A 24,369-nucleotide genomic window follows, 5' to 3' on the forward strand; every position below is an offset into this window, starting at 1 on the left:
GCATTTCCCAGCCCAACATTCATTCCTATTCAGGTGTTCCGTCTGGAGGATTCGTGCTGCCTCTTCACCCTGCAGGGTCACTCTGGGGCTATCACAACCGTGTACATTGACCAGGTGAGAGGCCTGTGGGAGGTGTCCTAAGGCCAGGGTCCTTGTTTCCTGCCTCTTTGGAGATTGGTGGTCTCCACTCTACCTTGCTGACAAGTTCTGCTTGTGACGTGGGACCCTTGGCTGCTTTTCCTAGACCATGGTGCTGGCGAGTGGAGGGCAAGATGGGGCCATCTGCCTGTGGGATGTGCTAACTGGCAGCCGGGTCAGCCACATGTTTGCTCATCGTGGGGATGTCACCTCTCTCACCTGCACGACGTCTTGCGTCATCAGCAGTGGGCTAGATGACCTTATCAGCATCTGGGACCGCAGCACTGGCATCAAGCTCTACTCCATTCAGCAGGTGGGAACCTAGGGGCTTGGCCTGCAGGGTCAGTGCTGGAGGAAGGCCGACACTGAGCCTGTTGTGTTGCGTCTTTGCTTCCAGGATCTGGGCTGTGGTGCAAGCTTGGGTGTCATCTCAGACAACCTGCTGGTGACCGGTGGCCAGGGCTGTGTCTCTTTTTGGGACCTAAACTACGGGGACCTGTTACAGACAGTCTACCTGGGAAAGAACAGTGAGGCCCAGCCTGCCCGCCAGATCCTGGTGCTGGACAATGCTGCCATTGTCTGCAACTTCGGCAGTGAACTCAGCCTGGTCTATGTGCCGTCTGTGCTGGAGAAGCTGGATTGAGGCCTCATTGTCCAGGCATGGGCTGGAGAACTCTGTAGGCCAATGCACTGGATCGAGACTAGGGGAGGGGTTGGGTATCCTCTGGCAGCTGCTTCTTGACTGTAATAAAGTTTTTTAATCATATCTGCCAGAGACCTTGTGGACCACTTATATTATCCCCTGGAAGAATTTCTGCATGGTTTCCTGTGCCCAGATTTCTTGCAGCTGCCCCAGAAAGGGCAACTTGTGGTGGCTTGGTTGAGCGGGGGCGTGGTCCCTAGTTAACCATTTTGCAGGGCTTAGAGCAAGGTGCCTCCACTGCCACTGAAGCTTAAGTGTTCAGCAGAGCTCAAGCTGAGGCACCTCCCCAAGGCAGCAGATTCAGACACCGGCCACATAACAGGCTGGTTGGTTTATTTCAGTAGCAAAGAACTGAGTAGAACCTGACCCATGTCTGCACTGCAAGTGCACAGGCTGGGCCAGGGAAGGATGGAGGCAGTAGGAATGGGAGTAAGAGGCTGTGCCACCACCCAGAGAGGCCTGGCTGGATGGGGGCAGGTGGGTATGTGAGATGTAGTGTATACCACCCAGGCAAAGCCTGGTCAGGTCTTGTTGAGTGTCCAGAGGGGATCCAGAAGGCTGAGGGGATCATCAGTGGGCCGGGCAGCCCGCAGGCCCTGCCCGTTATGGGCCTGCAGAAAGTTCTGCTTGCTCATCCGCTGCTTTCCCCGCAGGGAGCTGTCCAAGGAGAAGGCCTCTGGGGTGAGAGAGGCCAGCAGCTCCAGAGAGGAGGAAGGGGGCCCCGAGCTGGGGGCTTCAGGCACAGGCTGCTCTTCCTCAGGCTGGGGGGTCTCAGGCAGGGGTGAAGAGAGGGGGGGTGGTGAGGAGGAAGGGACTGGGGTGGGCTCTGGGAGACTGGCTGGGGGCAGGCCTGGGGGCTCTACAGGACCTGGCAGGCTGGCGGCCGAGGACTCCCCAGAAGGCCGGATGCTGAGCTTGGCGATGGTGGCCTGGATGGAGCTGATGGGCACATCTCCACCGAGGACCAGATCCTGGGAATCCTGAGGAAAGGGATTCTGAGGAGACAGAGGCCATGAGAGAGAGTCACAAGCCACGCTGCAGTGGCCCCTGAGACCCTTCCTCACCTTGTGGTTGAGGCTTGTGCTGGCTGCAGGTTTACAGGGAGGAGGCACTCCATGGCGCTGCAAGACCTGTTCCACGTGCCTCACCACGGCTTCGTGGCAGAACCGAAGGTGCAGCTGCAGAGAGGCATGGGCCTGGTCATCTGGGTGGACAGGGGCTCTTGGCCCAGCCCATTGCATAGAAGCTCACCTTCTCCTGCAGCATGTGCTTCCTCTGCTGCCTCATGCGCCGCACCAGCTGGGGCAGCTCAGGGATGCTGCTCCCGGCCTCCACCTCCTGCACAGCTGCGTAGAGCAGTGCAAAGGCCCCTGTGCGGCCCACGCCAGAGCTGAGGCAAGAAGCAGGTATAAGGCCGGGCCAGCAGCCCAGAGGAGGAGCCCACAGGCTGCTGCCTGCCCCCCTACCTGCAGTGCACAATGATGGGCGTGTGCAGGGGCCGCTGATGCAGGTAATGTGCGTGCACCTCCTGGATGAAGCGCAGCAGGTTGCTGGGGCTGTCAGGTAAGCCTCTGCAGGTGGGGTAGGGTCTGTGAGCCAGATCTGACCAGCGACTCTCACCCCCTCCCCACCAAGAGATCAGGGCAAGGGGGACTCACAGCTCAGGCCAAGTGGGGAAGTGGAGATGCACTAGAGAACGCTTGAGGCTTTGGTCCCGGAACTGTAGGCTCAAGACACGTTCCACGTGGGTCTCAGTGGTGCGGACGCTGCTCAGTGCCAGGCTCAGGGCGCCATGCACCATGGGCTGGCCCCTTTCTGTGGGGAAGTAGCGTGCCACCTTTTGCTGAGGACCAGACAGAAACAGCGGTTAGAGCTGGTTTTCCAGGAATCCTCTACCCTGGTGCACCTGACCAGTTTCTCCCCACCTTCTCCATCTCGGCTTCCGACACCAGCATGACGATGACAGACACTTTCTGCTCATGCACCATAAGCCAGAAGTCAGCAGCTGTACCAGGTAGTGGGGCCTGAGTGGCTATTAAGGGTGGACAGTATGGCGAGAGCCCTTCCACACAGCTGGCATTGATGTAGTCGTCCTTGCCGGAGCGCAGCACCACACGGTTGCTATCATAGGGCATGACATCCTGGTGCCGGTTCTTGAGTGAATAGCAGCGGGCAATGGCTATGGAACGGCCTCGGGCGTCCTGTTCCTGTGCTTCCTGCAGCTCCCTCCAGGTGGCATCTAAAGTGCCTGCATCCCCCAGCTGACTCCGAAAGGCCTCCAGCTCCTGCTGCAAGCGCCGCAGCTTCTCGGGATGCTCATAGGGGTCCCGCTCGATAAGTCGTAGGGCCTGAGGCCGACGGCCCTCAGCAGCATCCACCTTGGTGGGCTGCAGCAAAGGCTGCCCGCCCCCAGGAGGCTGTGGACCACCATGCTGGCTCTCTGGGCTAGAGGAGAGCAGGTCTGCAGCAGCGGTGCCTCGGCGCAGGCAGGGGGGCGGTTCTGCTGCTGGGGGCCGAGAGGGTCCTGGACCAGGCCCTGGTGACGGGGCAGGTGAAGGCACCAGGTGGGGAGCAGGGCTGGGCTGGCCAGCAGGAGAAGGGCCTCGGATAGAGAGAGGGGTGGCCTGGGGGCCTAGCTGCCTGGGTGAAGGGCTGGGACCATAGGCCAGGGGGGGATGGGGAGTCTGAGGGGGCCCGGGGCTAGGAAAAGGCAGAGCCCGTGAGTGGGGGGTCACAGGCTCTTGGGCAGGACCTGGGTAGAGCTGGGGATGCAAGGGGGGTGGTGGCTGCCCCAGGACACCAGGCTGGGGGACAAAAGGGTAAGGGGCCTGTGGAGGCTGGAGTCTTGGGACCTGGGATGGGAAGAGGGGCGGGTGCTGGAGTGGAAGGGGCTGCTGGGCAGGCTGAGGGCCAAATGCTGATCGTGAAGGATGGGGCTGGGGTCCCATCCGCGGTGCAGGAAACCCTGTGGGGATCCTGGGGGGAAAGGGGTGGGCTGGGGGTGCTGTAAGGGCCTGCTGGGCCCCCACAGGGTAGGGGTAGGGTGGTGGCACTGGGAAACAGGGCTGAGAAGGGGGGGCAGGAGTAGGGTTTGACCGGGGTGTGGTGTGGCTGGGGATAGGTGCCTGGACACTATCCACAGTAGTAGTGGCTGGCCGAACTCCCATGGCCAACTCAGGGCCTGAGAATTGGGGTGGTGGGGCCGAGGGCAGACCTGCAACGTAGGGACTGCTCACCACACCATGCTGGGGAGAGGACTGGGGCACCACACCCAGCTCTGCTGTATAGGCAGGGGCTGGGTAAAGGGCAGGCCCTGGTGCTATAGGCACTGTAGGAGGTCCTGTAGTCCTGGGCTGCATCAGCTGGGTGGGACCTGAGTAGGTGCCAGGGGGTAAGGGGCCTGGGAAGTAATGGGGTCCTGGGCCTGTGGCATTGGGGAAAGGGCTGGGAGCAAAGTGAAATGGGGCAGCAGCTCCCAGAAAAGTGTCTGGTGGCCGTGCGCCGGCCACCATGTCGGGGGGCAGACTGCGCAGTTCCTCTGGGGCATCTCCTGTCTCCACTGCCTCACCCTCCTCCCTGCGGGGTAGCAGTGGTTTGGGTGCCGTGGGCCGTGGTGGTGGCTTCTTCTTCAGCTCCCTGAGGAACAGACAAGGAGTGAGGGGAGCCCAGCCCCCGCTGGGCAGGAGCTGAACAGCCTGAGGGCCACCCCTACCTGTCCAGGAGTTGCTGGCGGGCAGCCTCACGGGCCTGGCAGGTTGTGCGTGCCCGTTCCAGCAGGGCAGCCACCTTGCTCTCCAGGTCTGCATAGAAGTCCTTGCCCTCCTGAGACTTCTTCATCAGGTCTTCATAGGCTTCATACGAGGCTACCAGAGTCTGAAGTGTGGAGTTCCACCTGGCAGGCAGAGGGGCTGGTGTAAGCTGCGCTAGCAGGGAGGGACTGGCAGCAACAGCCTAGGGCAGGCACTAACTTTTGGTCCAGCTCACTGAGCACTCGCCGCACTGCTGCATACTGCACATTGGCCTCCGTCAGTGCACGGAGGACATTGTCCTGGGCAGCCAGGTTCTGTTCCAGGTACACCCGCAGCTGGTCATACTTCTTAAGCTGCTCCTCAAACAATTTCTGAGGGAGGATAAGGGATGAGGAACAGACACTCAGGACCCTGCCACACGAGGTAGGGAGACCAGACAAGCAACCCTCCACCCCCACCACCTGTATCTCCGAGTGCTCCGTTGTGACCAGCGAGGCAGTGATGTCATCCTTCTGGATGAGCTCGCGCAGCTGCTGCTCCAGGGACAAGCGCTGCTCCCGCATCTCCTGCACCTTGGCCAGGATGCGCTTCAGGTTCTGTAGCACAGCCTTGTCCTCTGGGGGCAGCAGAGGTCAGTGAGGCCAGAGAAACACCGAGCCTTGAGTGACCCCCTCCCCCAGGGAAAGGCAGTGCTCACCTGCAGTGAGGGCCGGAGAGGGCAAGGCTGCCCGGACTAGGTCGAGTGGGCCACTGAGAAGGCGCAGGTTGCCAACATGCAGATTCATGGCACGGTGCAGTTCACTGTTGGTGAAGGAGGCCTTCTCATGGACTTCCATGTACTTGGTCCATTCTCGCTTCACTTCTACCAGCTCGGCCTTAGAGACAGCCAGGCTGGCCCCAGCCGGGCCCACTGCCTCCTGGAACTTCTGCTCTTGCAGCTCATCCTCCTCCAGCAGATCCTTGATGTCCTTCAGGGAGGCCTCCACGTCCGTGAACACACCCGACAGCACTGGGGATAGAGGGGCAGCCTGAGGCAGCTGCTCAAGCCTGACCCCCGATGACCAAACTGCCCCAGTCAAGTGAGGACTTAAGCGCTCACTGAGTGCCACAGGGGCAGGGCCCACGAGGTGTGAGGGGCCTATAGAGCCCTGGGGGTAGAGGCCTGTAGCACAGCTTAGAGAGGTGCAGCCTCTGTCCTCGGTGAACAGGAGAGGGGATGGCCAGGCGGCTAAGGCTGTGCCCCCACTCCACTTGTTTGCTCTGTCCCTCACTCACCTTGCATGGACTGAACGAGGTTCTTTACAGTGTCAGGCCGCACACTGAGAGCTGCACACTTTTCCATGAGCTGGGGCGGGATGTGACTGTAGGCATCAAGGTTGTCCACTGTCTCAGGATCCAGCTGCATTGAATCCATGAACTGGCTGTGTAAGAACAGGGCCAGACACACGCTGGTAGACTGACATCCAGGTATGGAAAGCCTGCTGGGGGTGATGGCTCCAATTGTCCTGCCTACCATGTGGGAGAACTGGCTAGGGTTTCCACCCAGTGTGGGCATTTAGAGTAAACAGTGGACAGGAGCTCAATGACTGCTCTCTGCTACGCTAGGATCACCCCTCCCCCATCCACTAGCGCTAGATCTGAGCTCAGCAGAGTGTGGTTGGTCTTCACCACCCTCTGATCTCGATCTCTCCCCAAAGCCTGAACCCACACAATATGCCAGGAACAACTAGACACTGGAGATGGGATGCATGCCCCCAACACGGGGCTCCCCCCCTGCCAACTCTAGCCAGCGGACACTGGGCCCTACTCATCCCCTGGTCCCATACTCACTCCAGGACCTCATTCTTGTCCTCAATCTTGGCCATCATCTCCCGCAGCAGCTTGGCCTTCTCCTCACTGCAAAAGGACACAGAAGCTGCTGGAGCCCATGTATTTTGACCCCCTACCTCCCTCCTGCCAAGGACAGAGCCAGCCCCTCCCACTCACCTGTACAGAGAGGAAGCCTCGTGGGCAGCCATGGGGACTAGTTTGGCAAAGATGTCAGGGCCAGTAACAGCTGGGTCTGTGGGGTTCACTGGCAAGGGCTTCACTAAGGGGGCTCCTGAGACGAAGGAAAAACAACTGGCCTTCAGCCTCACGCAGAGACCTTAGGGCAGCCTTAGTCCCTCTCCGGCCTCTCTGCTGCCCCCAGACCTTTCACAGGCTGAAGGGTGTCCAGAGCTGGAACAGCCTCATGGTAGATGAAGTCGTTGTCCTTCTTTGCAGAATTGTACCTGGGGTTGTGGGAGGGAGGTCAGTAGGCATCCAGAACTCAACCTCCCATGTGGGCCACAGCTCTAGTAACTTTCTCAAGGATATAGGCAGAAGGCCCAAGTCACCCCAGCCACAAACTCACTTTCCTCCGATGACATCCATGGTGAAGCGAAGTGCATCTTGCACAGTGTCAGGCTGGCCCTGTGGGGTAGAGGTGGGGCGGGACCTTAGCACCAGTGGGCTTGGCCCCAGACCCTGTGGCTTCTCCAGTCAGGTCTTCCTCAGCCTTACCTTGGCCAACTTGATGGCTTCATTGAGCTTGTCCAGGGCACTCTGGAAATACGCGACCTGAGGGAGGAAAGCAGTGGGCAAAGCCTGCTCTCTGCCTCCCTCTTGGACCCCTGCTCCTCGGCCTGCCTGGCCCCTTAGAAGCTCCTGTCAGAAAGCCCAGCCAACACCAAGGGAGAACCGCCCCAGCCTCTGTGGGGAGCTTGCCACACTGCTTCAGATGCCCAGGGAGAGAAGGACACACTGGCCCACAGCAGGGTGGTGTCCAGGATGGGACACATCGAGAGCCTCCTCCCCATCCTACACGATCTCGCTGACCAGGCCAGCACCAGTCCTGGATTCCCTCCTCGTCTCAGCTCACTCACCCGCTCCCCAAACTTCTGCTGCTCCTCGGCCTGCTTGCCCATGTGCAGCTGGGAGAGGGAGGAGAGGGGTCAGGTCGGCTTTCCCATGCTGCAGCCACCCTCCCTGCCCAGACCCAGGGTGGCCATGCCCTCACATGAGCCACAGCTGCAAAGTAGTAGATCTTCATCTGCACGAGTTTCTTCCAGTCCTTCTGGATCCGGCCCAGCAGCGAGGCCGTATCAGGGTTTTCTAGAGCCCGGCATGCCTCCTTGTAGTAATCTACCACCTGGGTGAGGCAGGCCAGTCAGCGGGCATCAGGAGCAAAGCAAAGGCTCGCCCTCAGCCCGTGCCTACCTGAGCACTGATGCGGGCCACAAGGAAGCTCTTCCTGTTGTCCAGCATGGACTTCTCCAGCAGGCATTCCTGCGCCTGGCCCTGGGCAGCGACAGGAGCAGGTCACTGTCATTCCCTGTTCACCCAGAAGCCTCTCCCTTTCACAGGGGTGAAACGGGGGAACCTGCAGCTGCCCCATCTGCTCTGCCTCCCCCACTCTGCATCTGATGAACCCCAAGATCAGAATTGTAAAGCCAAGGCCCGTTGTGTCCCTCACTGCTGCCTGCACGTTGCTGGTGCAACGTAGGCTCAGCAGCCCTACTCTTGGCCACCTGAACCCCTCGATCCAGCTCCGCTCCAACCAGGGCACACTCGCACCAGCATGAGATTGACGTTGAGTGTGAGGATCTGGCGGCTCATGTCGACGCTGTAGGCCTGAGGGAAGTGCTCCCGCAGGTAGGCAAAGGCGCCTGCTGCGCACTGGAAATGGGTACAGGAGACCTTCATGCCCTAGGAGGGAGGCAGAGGACAGCCTGGGTCCCTGCCCACAGCACCCAGGAGGCAGAGACACCCTGTTGTCCTCTCCCGTCCTCTCCTCACCTCCTCGGACACTCTCTTATCCATGGCCCCCAGCATAGAGTGCAAGGCCCCTGGGAAGAGAGCACACAATGTTATGGAGCGTGGAGCTGTGTGGAGGAGCAGATAAAGCGGGTACTGCTGGCATCCAGAAAGCAGCAGGTCTGAGAGAACTGGGTGCAGAAGCAAACAGGAGAACCCCAGGATCTGGTCCGGCCCTTCAGCTCAGTGTCAGGCAGGCTGGGGATTGAGGGGTCACTCCTGTCCAGAGCCCAGGGGCCCAGCTTGAAGCTTCAGGGCCATATCCACAGGACTCAGGCTCTGCGAGGCTGACTAGCAGACCAGCTTTGTTCTCCTGCCTGAAGCAGCTCAACACCACAAGGTATGAAAAGGGCTACTCCAGTCCAAGAAGAAAGGCAATCTCAGCCCTGTCCCGGCACATGGCTCCCAGTGGGCCCTGCACCCAACAGAGGTGCAATAGGGCTGTGGCAATGCAGTGAAGGGCTCCACACCCAGCTGTCGTCCCTGGGTTAGCCTGCTGCCATATGGTCATGGGAAGAGGCGAGGAAGGGGTCAGGCCACTCACCAAGGTTATAGAGAATGCAGGCCTGCTCATACTTGATGTCCTCATGGGCCACAGACTTGCCGGAGAAGATCTCGGTCCTGCGGACATGCATGCCCGTTATCTAGGGGGAGTGGGATCTGCCTAGGGCCCTGAGGCCAGGCAAGGGAACAGGCTGGTGGGGAAGGGGAGCTGGGGGAAACCCCCCACCTCCTAGGGGTCCTCAGGGCTCCTCACCCCCCAGCCCTGCCTGCTGACTCACCAGGTGACCGGGACAGAGGCCTCCTGGCCTGAGCCCATGGGAACCCGACTGTGCAAGTAGTGGAGCTGACCCAGGTACTTGCGGAGGACACTGCAACCCTCAAAGTCCCGTGGGACACGGACAGCATTCTGGGGGAAAGACAGACTTGCCATAGTTTGGGGTATAAGACCTTGAAGGCAGACACACCCGCAAATGCAAGACAACAGGTATAAGAGCTGACACCACACATCCCAAAGGATCCGAAAAAGTTCCTGGCTACACCTAAAGCTATGCAACATCCCCCTTCCCTAAGTTGGGACTGATGGACTGAATCACTCCCACATTTCTAGAAGGCAGTTTACAACATGTTTTAAAAATGCCAATGTAGGGGCCCGGCAGCGTAGCCTAGCGGCTAAAGTCCTAGCCTTGAACACGCCGGGATCCCATATGGGCGCCGGTTCTGATCCCGGCAGCTCCACTTCCCATCCAGCTCCCTGCTTGTGGCCTGGGAAAGCAGTCGAGGACGGCCCAATGCATTGGGACCCTGCACCCACGTGGGAGACCTGTAAAAGGTTCCTGGTTCCCGGCATCGGATCGGCGCGCATCGGCCCATTGCGGCTCACTTGGGGAGTGAATCATCGGACGGAAGAGCTTCCTTTCTGTCTCTCCTCCTCTCTCTGTATATCTGACTTTGTAATAAAAATAAAATCTTAAAAAAAAATGCCAATGTAGTGCCCAGCATGATGGCTCAATTGGTTAATCTTCCCTTGCAAGTGCCAGGATTCCATATGGGCACCAGTTCGTGTCCCAGCTGCTCCGTGTCCCATCCAGCTCCCTGGGAAAGCAGTGGAGGAGGGCCCAAATCTTTGGAACTCTACATCTGCAAGGGAGACCAGGAAAAAGGTCCTGGCTTTAGATGGGCTCAGCTCTTGCTGTTTTAGCCACAGACCAGCCACCAGTGAATTAATGGATGGAAGATCTTTCTCCTCTATAAATCTGCCTTTCCAATAAAAATAAATAAACCTTTTTTAAAAATGGCACTGACTTAACTCTGGCCCACAGCTCTGCATCTCAAAATTCATATTAAGAGTCTTCAGGGACTAGTGTCTCAGTATAGCCATCCAGTGGCTGCCTGTGACACCGGCATCCCACGGGTACTACTCCACTCCTGACCCTGCTAATGTGCCTCGGAAAGTAGCGGACGATGGCCCAAACCCCGCATCCACATGAGGGACCCAGAAGCAGCTCTGGCTTCAGTCTAGCCTAACCCTGGCTGTCACAGGCATGTGTAGAGTGAGTCCACAGAAGGAAGATCACTAACTCTAAGTATGCCTTTGAAATAAAATCTTTTTTTTTTTTAAGATTTATTTTATTTTTATTACAAAGTCAGATATACAGAGAGGAGGAGAGACAGAGAGGAAGATCTTCCATCCGATGATTCACTCCCCAAGTGAGCCGCAACGGCTGGTGCTGTGCCAATCTGAAGCCAGTAACCAGGAACCTCTTCTGGGTCTCCCACGCGGGTGCAGTGTCCCAATGCATTGGGCCGTCCTCGACTGCTTTCCCAGGCCACAAGCAGGGAGCTGGATGGGAAGTGGAGCTGCCGGGATCAGAACCGGCGCCCATATGGGATCCCGGTGCATTCAAGGCTAGGACTTTAGCCGCTAGGCCACACCGCCAGGCCCTGAAATAAAATCTTTAAAAAGAGAATAGACTACAGGAAAACAAACGCACACAAGGATACTTAGCTACATCATTACTGCCAGGGTGCAAGACTGGATGCCACCAACATTTCCAGTAAGGATTGTTTAAATAACCTGTGTCAGGCTGAGCCACAAAGGTGACTCTGTAGCCATGAAAGCTAAAGACAAGGATCCCTACAGATATGGTGAGATGTTCTCAACGTGCTGTTAGACACAAAACAGTGTGGAACACGAATGGTTTGATCTCATTTGTGTGAAATCATTTAGACACTGAGGTCCCAACAGGTACAGATCAAAGACAGTTCACAGAAGAATTATAAACCAAATTAAGCTGGATACATATATGTATCCCGCAGTTCAATTTTCATGTTACATATTTTTTATATTGAACATTTTCAATTGTTATAATAAAAAAAGCTCGAATCAATGGAACCCTTGCTCAGATGGGAAATGGGCACCACAGGCAGCAGGTGCACCATGCAGAGTTGTGCTGGGAGCACGGCACACACCCTCGCCTTGCTCACCACAATGCCAACTGCCATGGGCTGATCAACACGGTCAGCTGCCCTGCCTAACGAATCGTCCAGCACCATGCACTCCAAGTACCGGCTCTTTCAGGAAGGGCAAACCCAGGGACTGCGTTCACTGAAGCAGAATCACCTAGTCCATTCAGCACCATTCATGGGCACAGAATGTCTCCCCCCAGGCTTGTCAGAGAGACTCAAAGAAGCCCTGACCTCGCCACCTACACTGCCCCTGCATCTGTCAGTTTCATGCCCTGTCAACACACAGCCAAAAATATATTTGGGACTGGTGTAGTGGCACAGTATCCTAATTCTCTGTCTGCGGCATCAGCTTAAGTCCTGGCTGCTCCACTTCAAATCAGCTCCGTGCTTATCGACTGGGAAAGCAGCAGACAATGGTCTAAGGCCTTGGGCTGCTGCACCCATGTGTGAGACCCTGACAGAGCTCCTAGCTCCCAGCTTTGGACGGGCTCAGTTCTGGCTGTTGTGGTCATCTAGGGAATCAGTGGATGGAAGACCTCTCTTGTCTCTCCCTTTTTCAAATAAAACAAATCTTAAAAAAAAAAAAAAAAAAAAAAAAAGTTCCTCTACAATTAGGACAACATGACGTTCTTAGACACAGGTAAGAAACCAAAGGGCCAGAATCAGAAGAGGATGACCTAAACTTCCCAACGGCACCTCCTTCCTTCACCCCAGCACTCATCATTGGCTTAAGGTGAAAGGGGACCTCAACTGTGTTACGTCTCTGCATTCTGACACCGTCTCAGAAGCTAGAAACCAGACCAGTGAGTGTTAGTGCTAAAACTAATGCAACAGTTCACTTACTTAGCTGAGCCTAGGAAATTTTGCTAATTTTTTTACTGAATTACCAATATCTTTCCTAAAAACTTGCTCTGGTATTTCCGAAGTTTGGGGAACAATGATGTATCCCAGGAGGACAGTGGCTACCCCAGCGCCACCTCAGCCAGGTCCACGCTGGAACGCTGCAGGCTAGCGGGGCACAGCCCTCTGAGGACTGGCTCTCAGCAGCCGAGCGGCCTAGTATCCTCCACTGACGGTCTCCTCCCAGGCCGCCTTGCAGTGCACTATAGGGCATGCAAAATCCTTGCAAACCCAGGCAGTGACCTTTAGATCACCAGGTTTCAACTTTTGTGAAACTCTTTCCTAAAATTCTGTTTATGAAGATGATTTTAGAATACTCTTCAGACATAAAGCAGAATGTATTTAATTCTGCAACAAAATGGTCCCAGCTGGAAACCATTATACTAAGCTAGTCCCAAAAGAACAGATATATTTTCTACTAATAATGTAAAGTACACTGCACGCACACACAGTGTACAAAGCAGACCAGCGTACCGGGAAGGAAAGGTGTGTACCTCTACTTCCAAATAAAAGTAGCACTCTCAATGAAACTAAATTCCTAAATAGACCTCTAAAATGTGATACTAAGTTTTATACCTGGCCCGGTGGCGTGGCCTAGCGGCAAAAGTCCTCGCCTTGAATACCCCAGGATCCCATATGGGCACCGGTTCTAATCCCTGCAGCTCCACTTCCCATCCAGCTCCCTGCTTGTGGCCTGGGAAAGCAGTCAAGGATGGTCCAATGCATTGGGACACTGCACCCGTGTGGGAGACCCGGAAGAGGTTCCAGGTTCCCGGCTTCAGATCGGCGTGCACCGGCCCGTTGTGGCTCACTTGGGGAGTGAATCATCGGACGGAAGATCTTCCTCTCTGTCTCTCCTCCTCTCTGTATATCTGCCTTTGTAATAAAATAAATAAAATCTTTTAAAAAAAGTTTTATACCTTTGCACTTATCATGTCACAATACAGTTAAATGACAGTTAAACCTGTAACTTGCTTGTACCAAGGGACTATAATGTGATAATACAAGGAAAAAAATGGCAGGAGAGAAAAATGGGCAGAGGGAAGGGCAGTGGGAGGGATGAATTCACCTACAAAAGTATATTATAGAAAAAACAATAAATAAACAATAACATAAATGAAAATTGAATAAAGATAAAATTTTTTTAAATGAAGAGGATTCAAGGAAGACATTCAAGAAAGAAGCATCGGAGGAGTGTTTAGCCTAGCAGTAAGACAGTGTTAATACTGTGCTGGCGTGCCTTAGGTTTGGGATTCCACGCCAACCCCAATGCCAGCTTCCTGCTAACTTCACCCCAGGAGGCAGCAGCAGATGGCCAGGCGGTAAGGTCCCTGCCCCCACAGGGGAGACCTGGCTTGAGCTCCAAGCTCCAGCCTAACCCAGCCTGGCTGTTATGAGGAATCTGAGAACAATAGATATTCTCTTTCTTTTAAACATGAATACTTTTTAAAGCTGAGGAATTATGAACCAGTAGACCCTAAATAATATTCCAAAGAAGCTTGCAGGATTAAATGAAAAGATGCTAAACGGTAACTCAAAGCTTGGTAAAGGCACATATATTGGCACTTATAAAGAAAAACTTTGTTGGGCCCAGCAAGATAGCCTAGTGGCTAAAATCCTCCCCTTGCACGCAACAGGATCTCATATGGGCGCTGGTCCGTGTCCCAGCTGCTCCACCTCCTATCCAGTGCCCATCTTATGGCGTAGAAAAGACGTGGAAGATGGCCCAAAGCCTTGGGACCCATCACCCACATAGGAGACCCAGAAGAAGCTCCCAGCTCCTGGCTACAGATCGGCTCAGCTCTGGCCATTGCGTTCATTTGGGGAGTGAATCAGTTACTGGAAGACCTTTCTCTCTACCTCTCCTTCTCTCTGTAAATTCGTGTCACCAATTAAAATAAATAAATCTAAACAAACAAGTTCTCATTAATTAATAGGCATGCAGAGTGAGTGAGTATGCAGACCCAGCCCTGCTCCCTGGGAGGGGAGGACTGACTGCTCGGAGGGCTATGGTGACATCCGCCACATCCCCCAAACGCAGAGAGATCAGCTCAAACACGTGCAGCAGCCAGCCTGTGCTCAAGGCTGGCACCCTGGAGCCCAGAAACAAGACAGGTGGACATTCTCATGGTCACGAACGTGGTCTGAAAGCACCTAACAGCAAGAGAGCTACTGGGAAGAAGACGGAAAAGTTATCCTATCTATATGACAGGACTATGTACTCAGAAAACCAAGAGAATACACTGAAATACCATCAAAAAGTACAAAAGAATGAACAACATATATCACTTGAGTGCTTTTCTCTACAGACACTAACAAGCAGGTAGTACTGTTAGCACTGAACCTTATAGATCTTACCATGGTTTTCCTTACACATCATATTTATGACAAAATTAAATTTATCAACTAGACCCTATAAAAATGAATAACAGAAAACTGTAACAATGCACTGTAATAAAAGTTGTATGAACACTGTCTTCAAATAATTCTGTGTTTTCTCTTTTTCATGCAGAGCAAACATTTCACTTTGGCATATCAGTTGCCACTATCATTGCCCCTGTACTTTGGAGCTACCATTAAGTTAAACAAAGAGGATTTGAACACAAGCTCTACGATACCAATACTGCCACTGCCAACTTGATAGCCAAGATGACTGCTAAGTGACAAACAGCAAGGCTGCTGCACGTACCACATGGACAAGCCAGACAGATCACACCCCAAACAGAATGACGTAAGATTGTATCACGCGGGCCCGGGTGGCCTAGCGGCTGAAGTCCTCGCCTTGAACACTCCAGGATCCCATATGGGCGCCGGTTCTAATCCCCGCAGCTCCACTTCCCATCCAGCTCCCTGCTTGTGGCCTGGGAAAGCAGTCGAGGATGGCCCAAAGCTTTGGGACCCTGCACCCGTGTGGGAAACCCGGAAGAGGTTCCTGGTTCCCGGCTTCGGATCGGCACAGCACCGGCCCATTGCGGCTCACTTGGGGAGTGAATCATCGAACAGAAGATCTTCCTCTCTGTCTCTCCTCCTCTCTATATATCGGCTTTCCAATAACAATAAAAAAATCTTAAAAAAAAAAAAAAAAAAAAAGAGATTGTATCACGCTACTCAGAACTGCACGCAGTTTAAAACTTAGGAACTGGGCCCGGCGGCGTGGCCTAGCAGCTAAAGTCCTCGCCTTGAACGCACCGGGATCCCATATGGGCGCCGGTTCTGATCCCAGCAGCTCCACTTCCCATCCAGCTCCCTGCTTGTGGCCTGGGAAAGCAGTCAAGGACGGCCCAAAGCTTTGGGACCCTGCACCCGCATGGGAAACCCAGAAGGGGTTCCTGGTTCCCGGTTTCAGATCGGCGCAGCACCAGCCGTTGCAGCTCACTTGGGGAGTGAATCATCAGACGGAAGATCTTCCTCTCTGTCTCTCCTCCTCTCTGTATATCTGACTTTTTAATAAAAAATAATAAATAGATCTTTAAAAAAAACAAAGCTTAGGAATTGTTCTTTTCTGGAATGTCCCATTTCATATTTTCAGATCATAGTTGCCTGTGCATTTCAAAGAGCCAGGCATGACATAAACAGTTAAACAAACAAAACAAAACAAAAAACAAAAAAACAGTTAAAATGTGAAAAGTTTGCACTAAAAACCCAATAAGCAAAACTGAGAAAATAGATACATCATGTAAGATCATTATTCTGAGTCTTATAAATCAATAGAAGTTACAATATCCCAACAAAAAATGGACAATTACTAAAAGAGATGCAACAAGCCAATTAGTGAATATGCAACTTTACTATTAACCAAATAACTGAAAAATGAAAGTAAGCACCCTTTTCATCTGTCCATCACGGTTGAGAAGGAATAGCAGGAGCGGGTGTACACTCTCCTGGTATGTAAGCTGGAACCACAGCCCCCTTTCAGCCCAACTCTGCAAATCCCACACACGCACAGATGTGGGTATAACGGCATACAACAGTGGGAAACAGAAACAACCCTGCGTTCCCCAATCACAGTGACATGCAGTGGTGACAGATCATTAACAATATCACTGTTACATGTTCATGCACAGAAAGATACACACACACATACACAGGACATTACTAAATTAAGTAAAGTAGGCTGCCACTAGTATAGGTGCTACACGGTTCTACAGTGGTTTTATATACTTGCTTGTTCGGTCATCTCTTGACTATCCATGAGGGACTGACTCTACAACCCCAATCGATAACAAATCCCAACACGATGAAAGTTCCTTACATAAAACATGGTGTAGAATTTACATATAGCCTATGCATGTCCTCCTGCCTTAAATACCTAACACAATTACACTATACACAATGCAAGTATACTATATTCTACTGAGAATAAGCAGGGGAGGGGGTTTGTACAATTGTGTGCAAAGATGCAATTTCCACAGGCTTAATCATATAGTTGGCCCAAGGTTGGCTGAACATGTGGATGTGGCTTTTGTGGACAAGAAGTGCCAAAAGTACATTTGTGATAAGGGGGCTGACATTGTGGCGCAGTGGGTTAAGTTTGCCTGTGACTCTGGCATCCCATATGAACGCTTGTTCAAGTCCTGGCTGTTCCACTTCTGATCCAGCTACCTGCTAATGCTCCTGAGAGCAAAAGACACCCCAAGTACCACATGACAGACTCCAGCCAGGCCCAGCCCCCGCCACTGCAGTCAGCTGGGGAGTGAATCAATGGATGGAACATCTCTGTCCCCCCGTCTGTCTCGCTGTAACTGTGGCTTTCTTTTTAAGATTAAAAATAAATAAATAAAAATAAAGATTTATTTATTTTCACTGGAAAGGCAGATTTACAGAGAAGCAGAGACAGAGATCTTTCATCTGCTCATCCACTCCTCAAGTGGCCGCAATGACCAGAGCTGAACCAATCTGAAGCCAGCAGTCAGGAGCTTCTTCTGGGTCTCCCATGCAGGTGCAGGGTCCCAAGGCTTTGGGCCGACTCGAATGCTTTCCCAGGCCACAAGCAGGGAGCTGGATGGGGAGTGGAGCAGTTAGAACATGAACTGGTGCCCATATGGGCAAGGGGAGGATTAGCCAATTGAGCCATCACACTAGGTCCTGTAACTCTGCTTTTCAAAGAAAAAAATTTTAAAATTTTTTGAAAAAAATTCTAAAGATTTAGCTTTTCAGTATTTTAACTTTTTTTTTTTACTACTAACTTATGTTGCCTTTGCAAAGGGAAAAAAATGCTAAGTTTAGATCAAACCACAGTTCTAGGTTTTGGTTTTGAACCTCAAACCAAGCCCATTCATGCCGACATACAGACACTATTCTCCTACCTGTCTGAGCAACTCCAGCTTCTTCAGCTCCTCATTGTAGGCTTCTGGATTCTCTCCATAATTCTTCAGAACAAACTAGAGAGAGAGAGGAGAGTGATTAAAGACCAGCCCCATTCCTCCCCAAGTCCTGAGCAATCACGAGCCAGGCCTCAGGATCAAGTCCACACCTACAACCACCCACTCATTTCCTTGACTGCCAAGGAACTCAATCCCAATAATGAGCAGCACCAAGATGCTGACCACAGGATCAGCTTTCCACTATCAAAATTAAACAGGAAGATTGCGGAGGAGCTAGCACTTTGGCAGCCCACAAGGGACACACCACTTCTGGCCCAGCTTCCTAATTAAAAGCTCCTAAGAAGGCAGCAGCAGGTGATCCAAACATGAATCATCATATATGGGCCCCTATTTACGCATACGTGACCTGGAAGATGCTCCTGGCTTCAGCCTGGCCAGCCCGTCATTGTGGCCATTTGCGGAGTGAACCAGCAGATGAACGACTTCTCACTCTCCCTCTCTAATTCAGCCCTTCAAATAAATCTTAAAAAAAAAAAAAGGACTGGCAAGCCTGGGTGACACCTGCATCCTCTCCACAAAGTCCAGGATTCTGCCAGTTCTAAATGGGATCCTAACAATAGTGAGGATGCTAAGACAGTCCCTAAGGACCCTCTGTCTGGAGTCACAAGCAAACCCTAAGCTGACAGCAGACGCAGGGAAGAGGCATCAGACACTAGTTTAAAGCCATCCTCCTGGTTGTGGATGGGCGCCACACACGGGATCTGCAGCGCCCTATCAGTGGGGAAAGGCCTGGGATGCGTGACAAGAAGAATCCCGCGGGGGAGGCGCCCCTGCACACATCATGGTATGGCTGGCATGCCTGCCCCAACAGCACTCTACCACAACAGCTGCCTGTCTTGACCAAGGAGAATCCACCTAGCCTGGAGGCTTGGACCTCCAGGGGTCTTCTGTTCTTCTGGACAGACTAAGGAAACAGAAGCTCTCTCTGCAATACCTACAGCTTGGTACTTTGGTAAAGCAATATGGGAAGCCAGACCCACTTAGCCCACAACAGTAAGGGCTCTGATGATCAACTCTAAGGACCCAGGCAGGGTTTGCGAGGCAGAGAGAGAAGGAAAGCTGGTCAAGGCTGACAGGGCCTGCTCTGCCCAGAGGCCCTACTCACTCCCACACTGTCAGGGGCCCACCCAGCTCAGCTGACATGCTTTCACAGGTCCAGTGACACTTAGCTAAGGAATCAGCCATGTGGGAATCTGGAAGGTTCCATGATACCTTCCGTCTTCTTTAATGGACAAGGAGAGAGAAAGGACAGACAGAAGGGAGGGAGCGGCTGGGCTCTCCCACTCAGACTCTGACCACCCTCTTCTGGTGGTGCTACCGCCTCAAAGTCCTGGGCCACAAGCTTTCTCTGTGCCCTAACCCCTCTACACTGGACCACCTGCCCCTACACCAGCAGCCAGAATTGTCTTTCTGAAACAACTGTGATGCTGCTTCCAGCTTCTAGTCCTCTGAAACATAACTACATCTTATGGGAGACAGTAAAGCAAACTATGTGTATCTTGGGTCCAGCACAGTAGCCCAGCGGCTAAAGTCCTTGCCTTGCACACGCCAGGATCCCATATAGGTGCCGGTTCTAATCCCGGCAGCCCTGCTTCCCATCCAGCTCCCTGCTTGTAGACTGGGAAAGCAGTCGAGGACGGCCCAAAGCATTGGGACCTGCACCCACGTGGGAGACCCAGAAAAGGCTCTGGTTCCTGGCTTCAGATCAGCACAGCTCTAGCCATTGTGGCCCCTGGGGGAGTGAATCAGTAGACGGAAGATCACCTTCTCTGTCTCTCCTCTCTCTCTGCCTTTCCAACAAAAATGAAAATAAAACTTCTAAAAATTTTTTTTAAAAATCTCTCATATCTCAGCATAGTGAGAGCATGAGAAGTGAGGGAGAATGAAACAAACAAAAAAAGAAGGAAAGCAAGCTCCACAGGCAAGAAGTCTAAAACAACATGCCAGAGAAGCTTCTCAAAGCTTTAGGAACAAATCTTTCATTTTTTTTTTTTTTTTTTCTGTATCTGGGGAAAGAGGAAGAGAAAGGAACAGGGCTGCCCCCAGCAGCCCCACCGCCATCAGTACCTGGGGATGGTCACCCAAAGTCATCCCAGGGTCCCTGATGTGGACCATGTTTGGACAGCACTGTTTAGGTGGCTCTGATAGTTCTGAGATGTTGTGATTTCATCACTCTAAGGTTGAGGAAATCCTTCCAAGGTCCACTGGCTAACGTAGTCCATGTTACTCTCCACATGCCCAGATGCTAGCTGTCAAAGCTGGCCAGGAGAACTGTCCAATCTGCTCTGCCCTCCACGTCCTCCGCAGGCTTCAATGTACTTGTTTCTTAGGACCAAATCTAACTTCGCCACAGCCTGCTCCCAATAGTGATAAGGGCCATCCTCTGGCTCCTCCCAGGAGCACCCCGCCAAGAGGACTTACTTGGAATTACTATCCTCAGGAAACAAGACCTGTCACCTGGTGGTCCCTAATTCTGTAACTCAGCTGAAATGCCACTTCCCTGCACCTAAGCCTCAGCTCTCCCCAAGCGCTGAACATGCCTCTGTCACAACATGCTCACGGCGCTCCTGCACGTGACTCCTCACCTGCAACAAACATCAAGGAACGAGAGGGGAGGCCCCGGCATGTAAGCCTAGCAGCTAAATCCTCGCCTTGCACGCACTGGGATCCCATACAGGGTGCTGCTTTGTGCCCCAATTGCTCCACTTCCCATCCAGCTCCCTGCTGTGACTGGGAAAGCAGCAGAGAACGGCCAAATGCCTTGGAACTCTGTATGTGTGTGGGAGACCCAGAAGCAGCTCCTGGCTCCTGGGCTCAGCTCTGGCCGTTGCGGCCACGTGGGTTATGGACCAGTGGACGAAAGACTTTTCTCTCCTCCTCTCTATAAATCTGCCTTTTTGACAAAAATGAATCTTAACAGAAGGAACGAGTGGCCTTATTAGGTGTGTATACTTTTCAGAAAATGCAGACAACACTAAATGAAGAAACTCAGAATAAATTCAAAATGTGGGGCCCGGCGGCGTGGCCTAGCAGCTAAAGTCCTCGCCTTGAACGCCCCGGGATCCCATATGGGTGCCGGTTCTAATCCCTGCAGCTCCACTTCCCATCCAGCTCCCTGCTTGTGGCTTGGGAAAGCAGTCGAGGACGGCCCAAAGATTTGGGATCCTGCACCTGTGTGGGAGACCCAGAAGAGGTTCCTGGTTCCCGGCATCGGATTGGCACGCACTGGCCGTTGCAGCTCACTTGGGGAGTGAATCATCGGATGGAAGATCTTCCTCTCTGTCTCTCCTCCTCTCTGTAATCTGGCTGTAATAAAAATAAAATTTTTTAAAAAAAAATTTAAAATGTGGCATTTTATCTGAAAAATAACACAGTTTTGGGCCCGGTGGCGTGGCCTAGCGGCTAAAGTCCTCACCTTGAAAGCCCCGGGATCCCATATGGGCGCCAGTTCTAATCCCGGCAGCTCCACTTCCCATCCAGCTCCCTGCTTGTGGCTTGGGAAAGCAGTTGAGGACAGCCCAATGCATTGGGACACTGCACGTGCATGGGAGACCCGGAAGAGGTTCCAGGTTCCCAGCTTCGGATTGGCGCAGCACTGGCCTGTTGCGGCTCACTTGGGGAGTGAATCATCGGACGGAAGATCTTCCTCTCTGTCTCTCCTCCTCTGTGTATATCTGGCTGTAATAAAATGAATAAATCTTTAAAAAAAAAAAGAAAAATAACACAGTTTTTTAATTTTGAAAACCCCATGTCATTCAAAAAGGGAGAGGGTGGGCAGACTATTCTAAATTAAGTGACTGCAGACATTGTGGTACAGTGGGTTAAGCTGCTGATTACGGCACATGCGCCCTATCGGAGTATCAGATCAAGTCTAGCTATTTCCTGCTAATGCATCCTGGGAGGCAGGAAATGATGGCTCCAGGGTGTGGGTCCTTGTTTGTCACCCCTGTGGGAGACAAAGGAGGAGCTGGTGGCTCCTGACTACAGCCCAGCCCAGCAGCAGTTGTTACAGGCTTTTGTAGCGTGAATTAGCTAACAGAAGACAGTTCTATCTCTAATCTCTCCAGTGACTTAGCCTTTTAAAAAAATTCATTTATTTGAAACTGAACAGATAAAATAACTAAATGTGGTAAGAGCTGATTGAATCTGAGGGGTTTTTTTTAAGTGATTTATTTATTTGAAAGGCAGAGCAACAGAAACAGGGAGAGAGTGAGTGAGACAGAAGCTGATACCCTGGCTGAGCACGCTAAGCCTCTGCCTGCAGCACTGGCATACCATATGGGCCCTGCTTTGTGTCCTGGCTCTCCAATTCCCTTCCAGCTCTCTGCCTGTGGCCTGGGAAAGCAGCAGAGGATGGCCTCAGCCCCTGGGCCCCTGCACCCACATGGAAGAAGCTTCTGCCTTCTGGCTCCACATTGGCTCCACATTTGCTCAGCTCTACCACTGCAGCCATTTGGGGAGCAAGTCAGTGAATGAAACCTCTTGCGCTCTGCCTTTCAATAATAATAAATCTAAAAACAAAACAAAACATAAAAACAAAGAAAGAGACAACCCTTCCATCTGCTGATTTATTGACCCCAAAACAGTCTGAACAGCCAGGCCAAGGCCAGGCCAAAGCTAGAAAAGCAGGAGCCAATAACTCCATCTTGGTGTCCCATATGGGTGGTGCATTAGCAGGGAGCTGCATTGGATACCCAACTCAGGACTCATACTGGCACTCCAGAATGGGATGTCAGCATTCCAAGTGGTAGCCCAATCCACTGTCAGTCCTGGAACTCAGTTTATTTTTCAAAGTCTTAAAATACACTTAGAGGATAATAAGTGAATTTAAACATAAATGATAGTAGTAGAGAATTGTGGTAGATTTTCTTATACGTGATAATACAATTACCTAGCCAAATATTCTTTTCTTTTCTTTTTTTTTTTCAAATATGAGGCCAGTGATCACAAGGAATGGGAAGGATTGCTTTATTTTTTATTTTTTTTTAAAGATTTATTTATTTTTATTACAAAGTCAGATATACAGAGAAGAGGAGAGACAGAGAGGAAGATCTTCCGTCCGATGATTCACTACCCAAGTGACCACAACGGCCGGTGCGCGCCGATCCGAAGCCAGGAACCTGGAACCTCTTCCAGGTCTCCCACACGGGTGCAGGGTCCCAAAGCATTGGGCCGTCCTCGACTGCTTTCCCAGGCCACAAGCAGGGAGCTGGATGGGAAGTGGAGCTGCCGGGATCAGAACCGGCGCCCATATGGGATCCCGGGGCGTTCAAGGTGAGGACTTTAGCCGCTAGGCCACACCGCAGGGCCCTAGCCAAATATTCTTACCCTTAGGAACTACAGGATGTGTCTTGCAGAAGTGTTACAATGTCTAAAATCTACTTCCCAAAGACTCGTGGGCTCAAGAGAGAAGCTGGGGGCAGGGGCAGGCACAGCAAGCTATCAGTATGCTAAAACAAACCATCAGACCTAGGCAGTGAGGATTTGAGTAAGCACTTTCAACTTTTCAGGATGCTTAGAATTTGGAAATACTAATTAGCTTTGAGGATTTCTGAACAGCTAACTGGTGAATGAAAAGCATTTTCCCCCTTCGTCAGCTGTCTGTAGATTTTTGCAGGTCCTTTAAGAGTATGATAAAAGCCATCAAAAAAAAAATCAACCCAAAAACATTAAATGCAATTAAAAAGATGATTTTTAAAAAGAAGTCATCCTAGCGCCCACCACAATGGCTCAATGAGCTAATCCTTCCAAGTGCTAGGATCCCATATCAGCACCAGTTCAACGTCCAGGCTCCTCTACTTCCCTTCCAGCTCCCTGGGAAAAGCAGTGGAGGACAAGCCAAAGCCTCAGGACCCTGCACCCACATGGGAGACCTGCACGAAGTTCCTGGCTTCGGATCAGCTCAGCTCCGGCCACTGAGGTCCTTTGGAGAGTAAACCAGTGAATGGAAGCTCTTTCTCTCTGTATCTCCTTCCTTCTGTAAATCTGCCTTTCCAATAAAAACAAATAAATCTTAAAAAGAGGGAGAGGGAGTAAGGGAGATGGAGAAAGAGAGACAGACAGAGAGCATCCTGTGTGGGTTGGACCAGGCTAGGCTGCACTACATATTAGCACATGCAAACACCCAGGCTGGGGGTGGAACTAGTGGGGTTACTGGGAATTGCCTCAACTAGGCCATGACACTTGATGGCGTGTGAAGACGGCACGTAGCGGGCTGGGCTGGGCTGCAGACCCATTGGTTCATGTGAGAGATTAGCATGGGGTGCAATTGACCAGGCAGCTACATCCACTGGTATGTGTTTGGTCCACAGACCAAACCTGATCCTGCACTGGATGGCACACGCAAGAGTCAAGTCTAAAGTTATCCCAGGAGAGGTTTCTTGGCATCTCCCCAACTAGAACACTGGACTAAAGCTGCAGGCACAGGGAAAACTACAACATATGTGGTCCAAGATATGTATCAGGACTGGGCCTCCTCAGTTGCTGATGCCTGTTCAGGGAACAGCATGGCCAGATGCACACAGGGGACATGACAATCAGTTCATCCAGGCCAGCCAGGCAAGTGTCTTGTCAGAGGATGGAAAGCAGAATAGGATGGACAATTCTCCTGGTCAAGCTTTGCAGCAAGTGACTGGGTCTATGGATGCACACTGAGTGGACTTCGTCAGTGAATAGACTTTGGAAAGAT

At 52.3% G+C, this 24,369-nt stretch overlaps 2 protein-coding genes across 8 annotated transcripts in view; one reads left to right on the plus strand and one right to left on the minus strand.

The window, feature by feature from the left end:
- SCAP (SREBF chaperone) overlaps positions 1 to 915 on the plus strand; it is a 54,873-nt gene extending 53,958 nt beyond the window's left edge. For all 5 annotated transcript variants that reach the window (XM_058678758.1, XM_058678756.1, XM_058678755.1 and 2 more), the window contains exons 21-23: positions 34 to 114; positions 245 to 451; positions 536 to 915. In XM_058678758.1, coding sequence (XP_058534741.1) covers positions 34 to 114; positions 245 to 451; positions 536 to 781 — 534 coding nt within the window. In that variant the 3' untranslated portion in view covers positions 782 to 915. The remainder of the gene's footprint in view (positions 1 to 33; positions 115 to 244; positions 452 to 535) is intronic.
- Positions 916 to 1,313: 398 nt separating this feature from the next.
- PTPN23 (protein tyrosine phosphatase non-receptor type 23) overlaps positions 1,314 to 24,369 on the minus strand; it is a 30,967-nt gene continuing 7,911 nt past the window's right edge. For 2 of the 3 annotated variants that reach the window (XM_004581423.4, XM_058678519.1), the window contains exons 2-25: positions 17,604 to 17,678; positions 9,210 to 9,337; positions 8,972 to 9,048; positions 8,410 to 8,459; positions 8,188 to 8,319; positions 7,831 to 7,911; positions 7,631 to 7,762; positions 7,497 to 7,544; positions 7,135 to 7,191; positions 6,986 to 7,044; positions 6,784 to 6,863; positions 6,577 to 6,691; positions 6,421 to 6,486; positions 5,866 to 6,011; positions 5,288 to 5,599; positions 5,052 to 5,206; positions 4,810 to 4,961; positions 4,554 to 4,733; positions 2,767 to 4,477; positions 2,500 to 2,684; positions 2,308 to 2,412; positions 2,093 to 2,231; positions 1,906 to 2,019; positions 1,314 to 1,836 (exon numbers count right to left, since the gene is read on the minus strand). In XM_004581423.4, the coding sequence (XP_004581480.2) occupies positions 1,363 to 1,836; positions 1,906 to 2,019; positions 2,093 to 2,231; positions 2,308 to 2,412; positions 2,500 to 2,684; positions 2,767 to 4,477; positions 4,554 to 4,733; positions 4,810 to 4,961; positions 5,052 to 5,206; positions 5,288 to 5,599; positions 5,866 to 6,011; positions 6,421 to 6,486; positions 6,577 to 6,691; positions 6,784 to 6,863; positions 6,986 to 7,044; positions 7,135 to 7,191; positions 7,497 to 7,544; positions 7,631 to 7,762; positions 7,831 to 7,911; positions 8,188 to 8,319; positions 8,410 to 8,459; positions 8,972 to 9,048; positions 9,210 to 9,337; positions 17,604 to 17,678 (4,773 nt within the window). In that variant the 3' untranslated portion in view covers positions 1,314 to 1,362. The remainder of the gene's footprint in view (positions 1,837 to 1,905; positions 2,020 to 2,092; positions 2,232 to 2,307; positions 2,413 to 2,499; positions 2,685 to 2,766; positions 4,478 to 4,553; positions 4,734 to 4,809; positions 4,962 to 5,051; positions 5,207 to 5,287; positions 5,600 to 5,865; positions 6,012 to 6,420; positions 6,487 to 6,576; positions 6,692 to 6,783; positions 6,864 to 6,985; positions 7,045 to 7,134; positions 7,192 to 7,496; positions 7,545 to 7,630; positions 7,763 to 7,830; positions 7,912 to 8,187; positions 8,320 to 8,409; positions 8,460 to 8,971; positions 9,049 to 9,209; positions 9,338 to 17,603; positions 17,679 to 24,369) is intronic. The other variant, XM_058678518.1, reaches the window with a different exon arrangement.

This window comes from Ochotona princeps, chromosome 21 (genome assembly GCF_030435755.1).
Source record: "Ochotona princeps isolate mOchPri1 chromosome 21, mOchPri1.hap1, whole genome shotgun sequence".
Lineage (NCBI taxonomy): Eukaryota > Metazoa > Chordata > Mammalia > Lagomorpha > Ochotonidae > Ochotona > Ochotona princeps.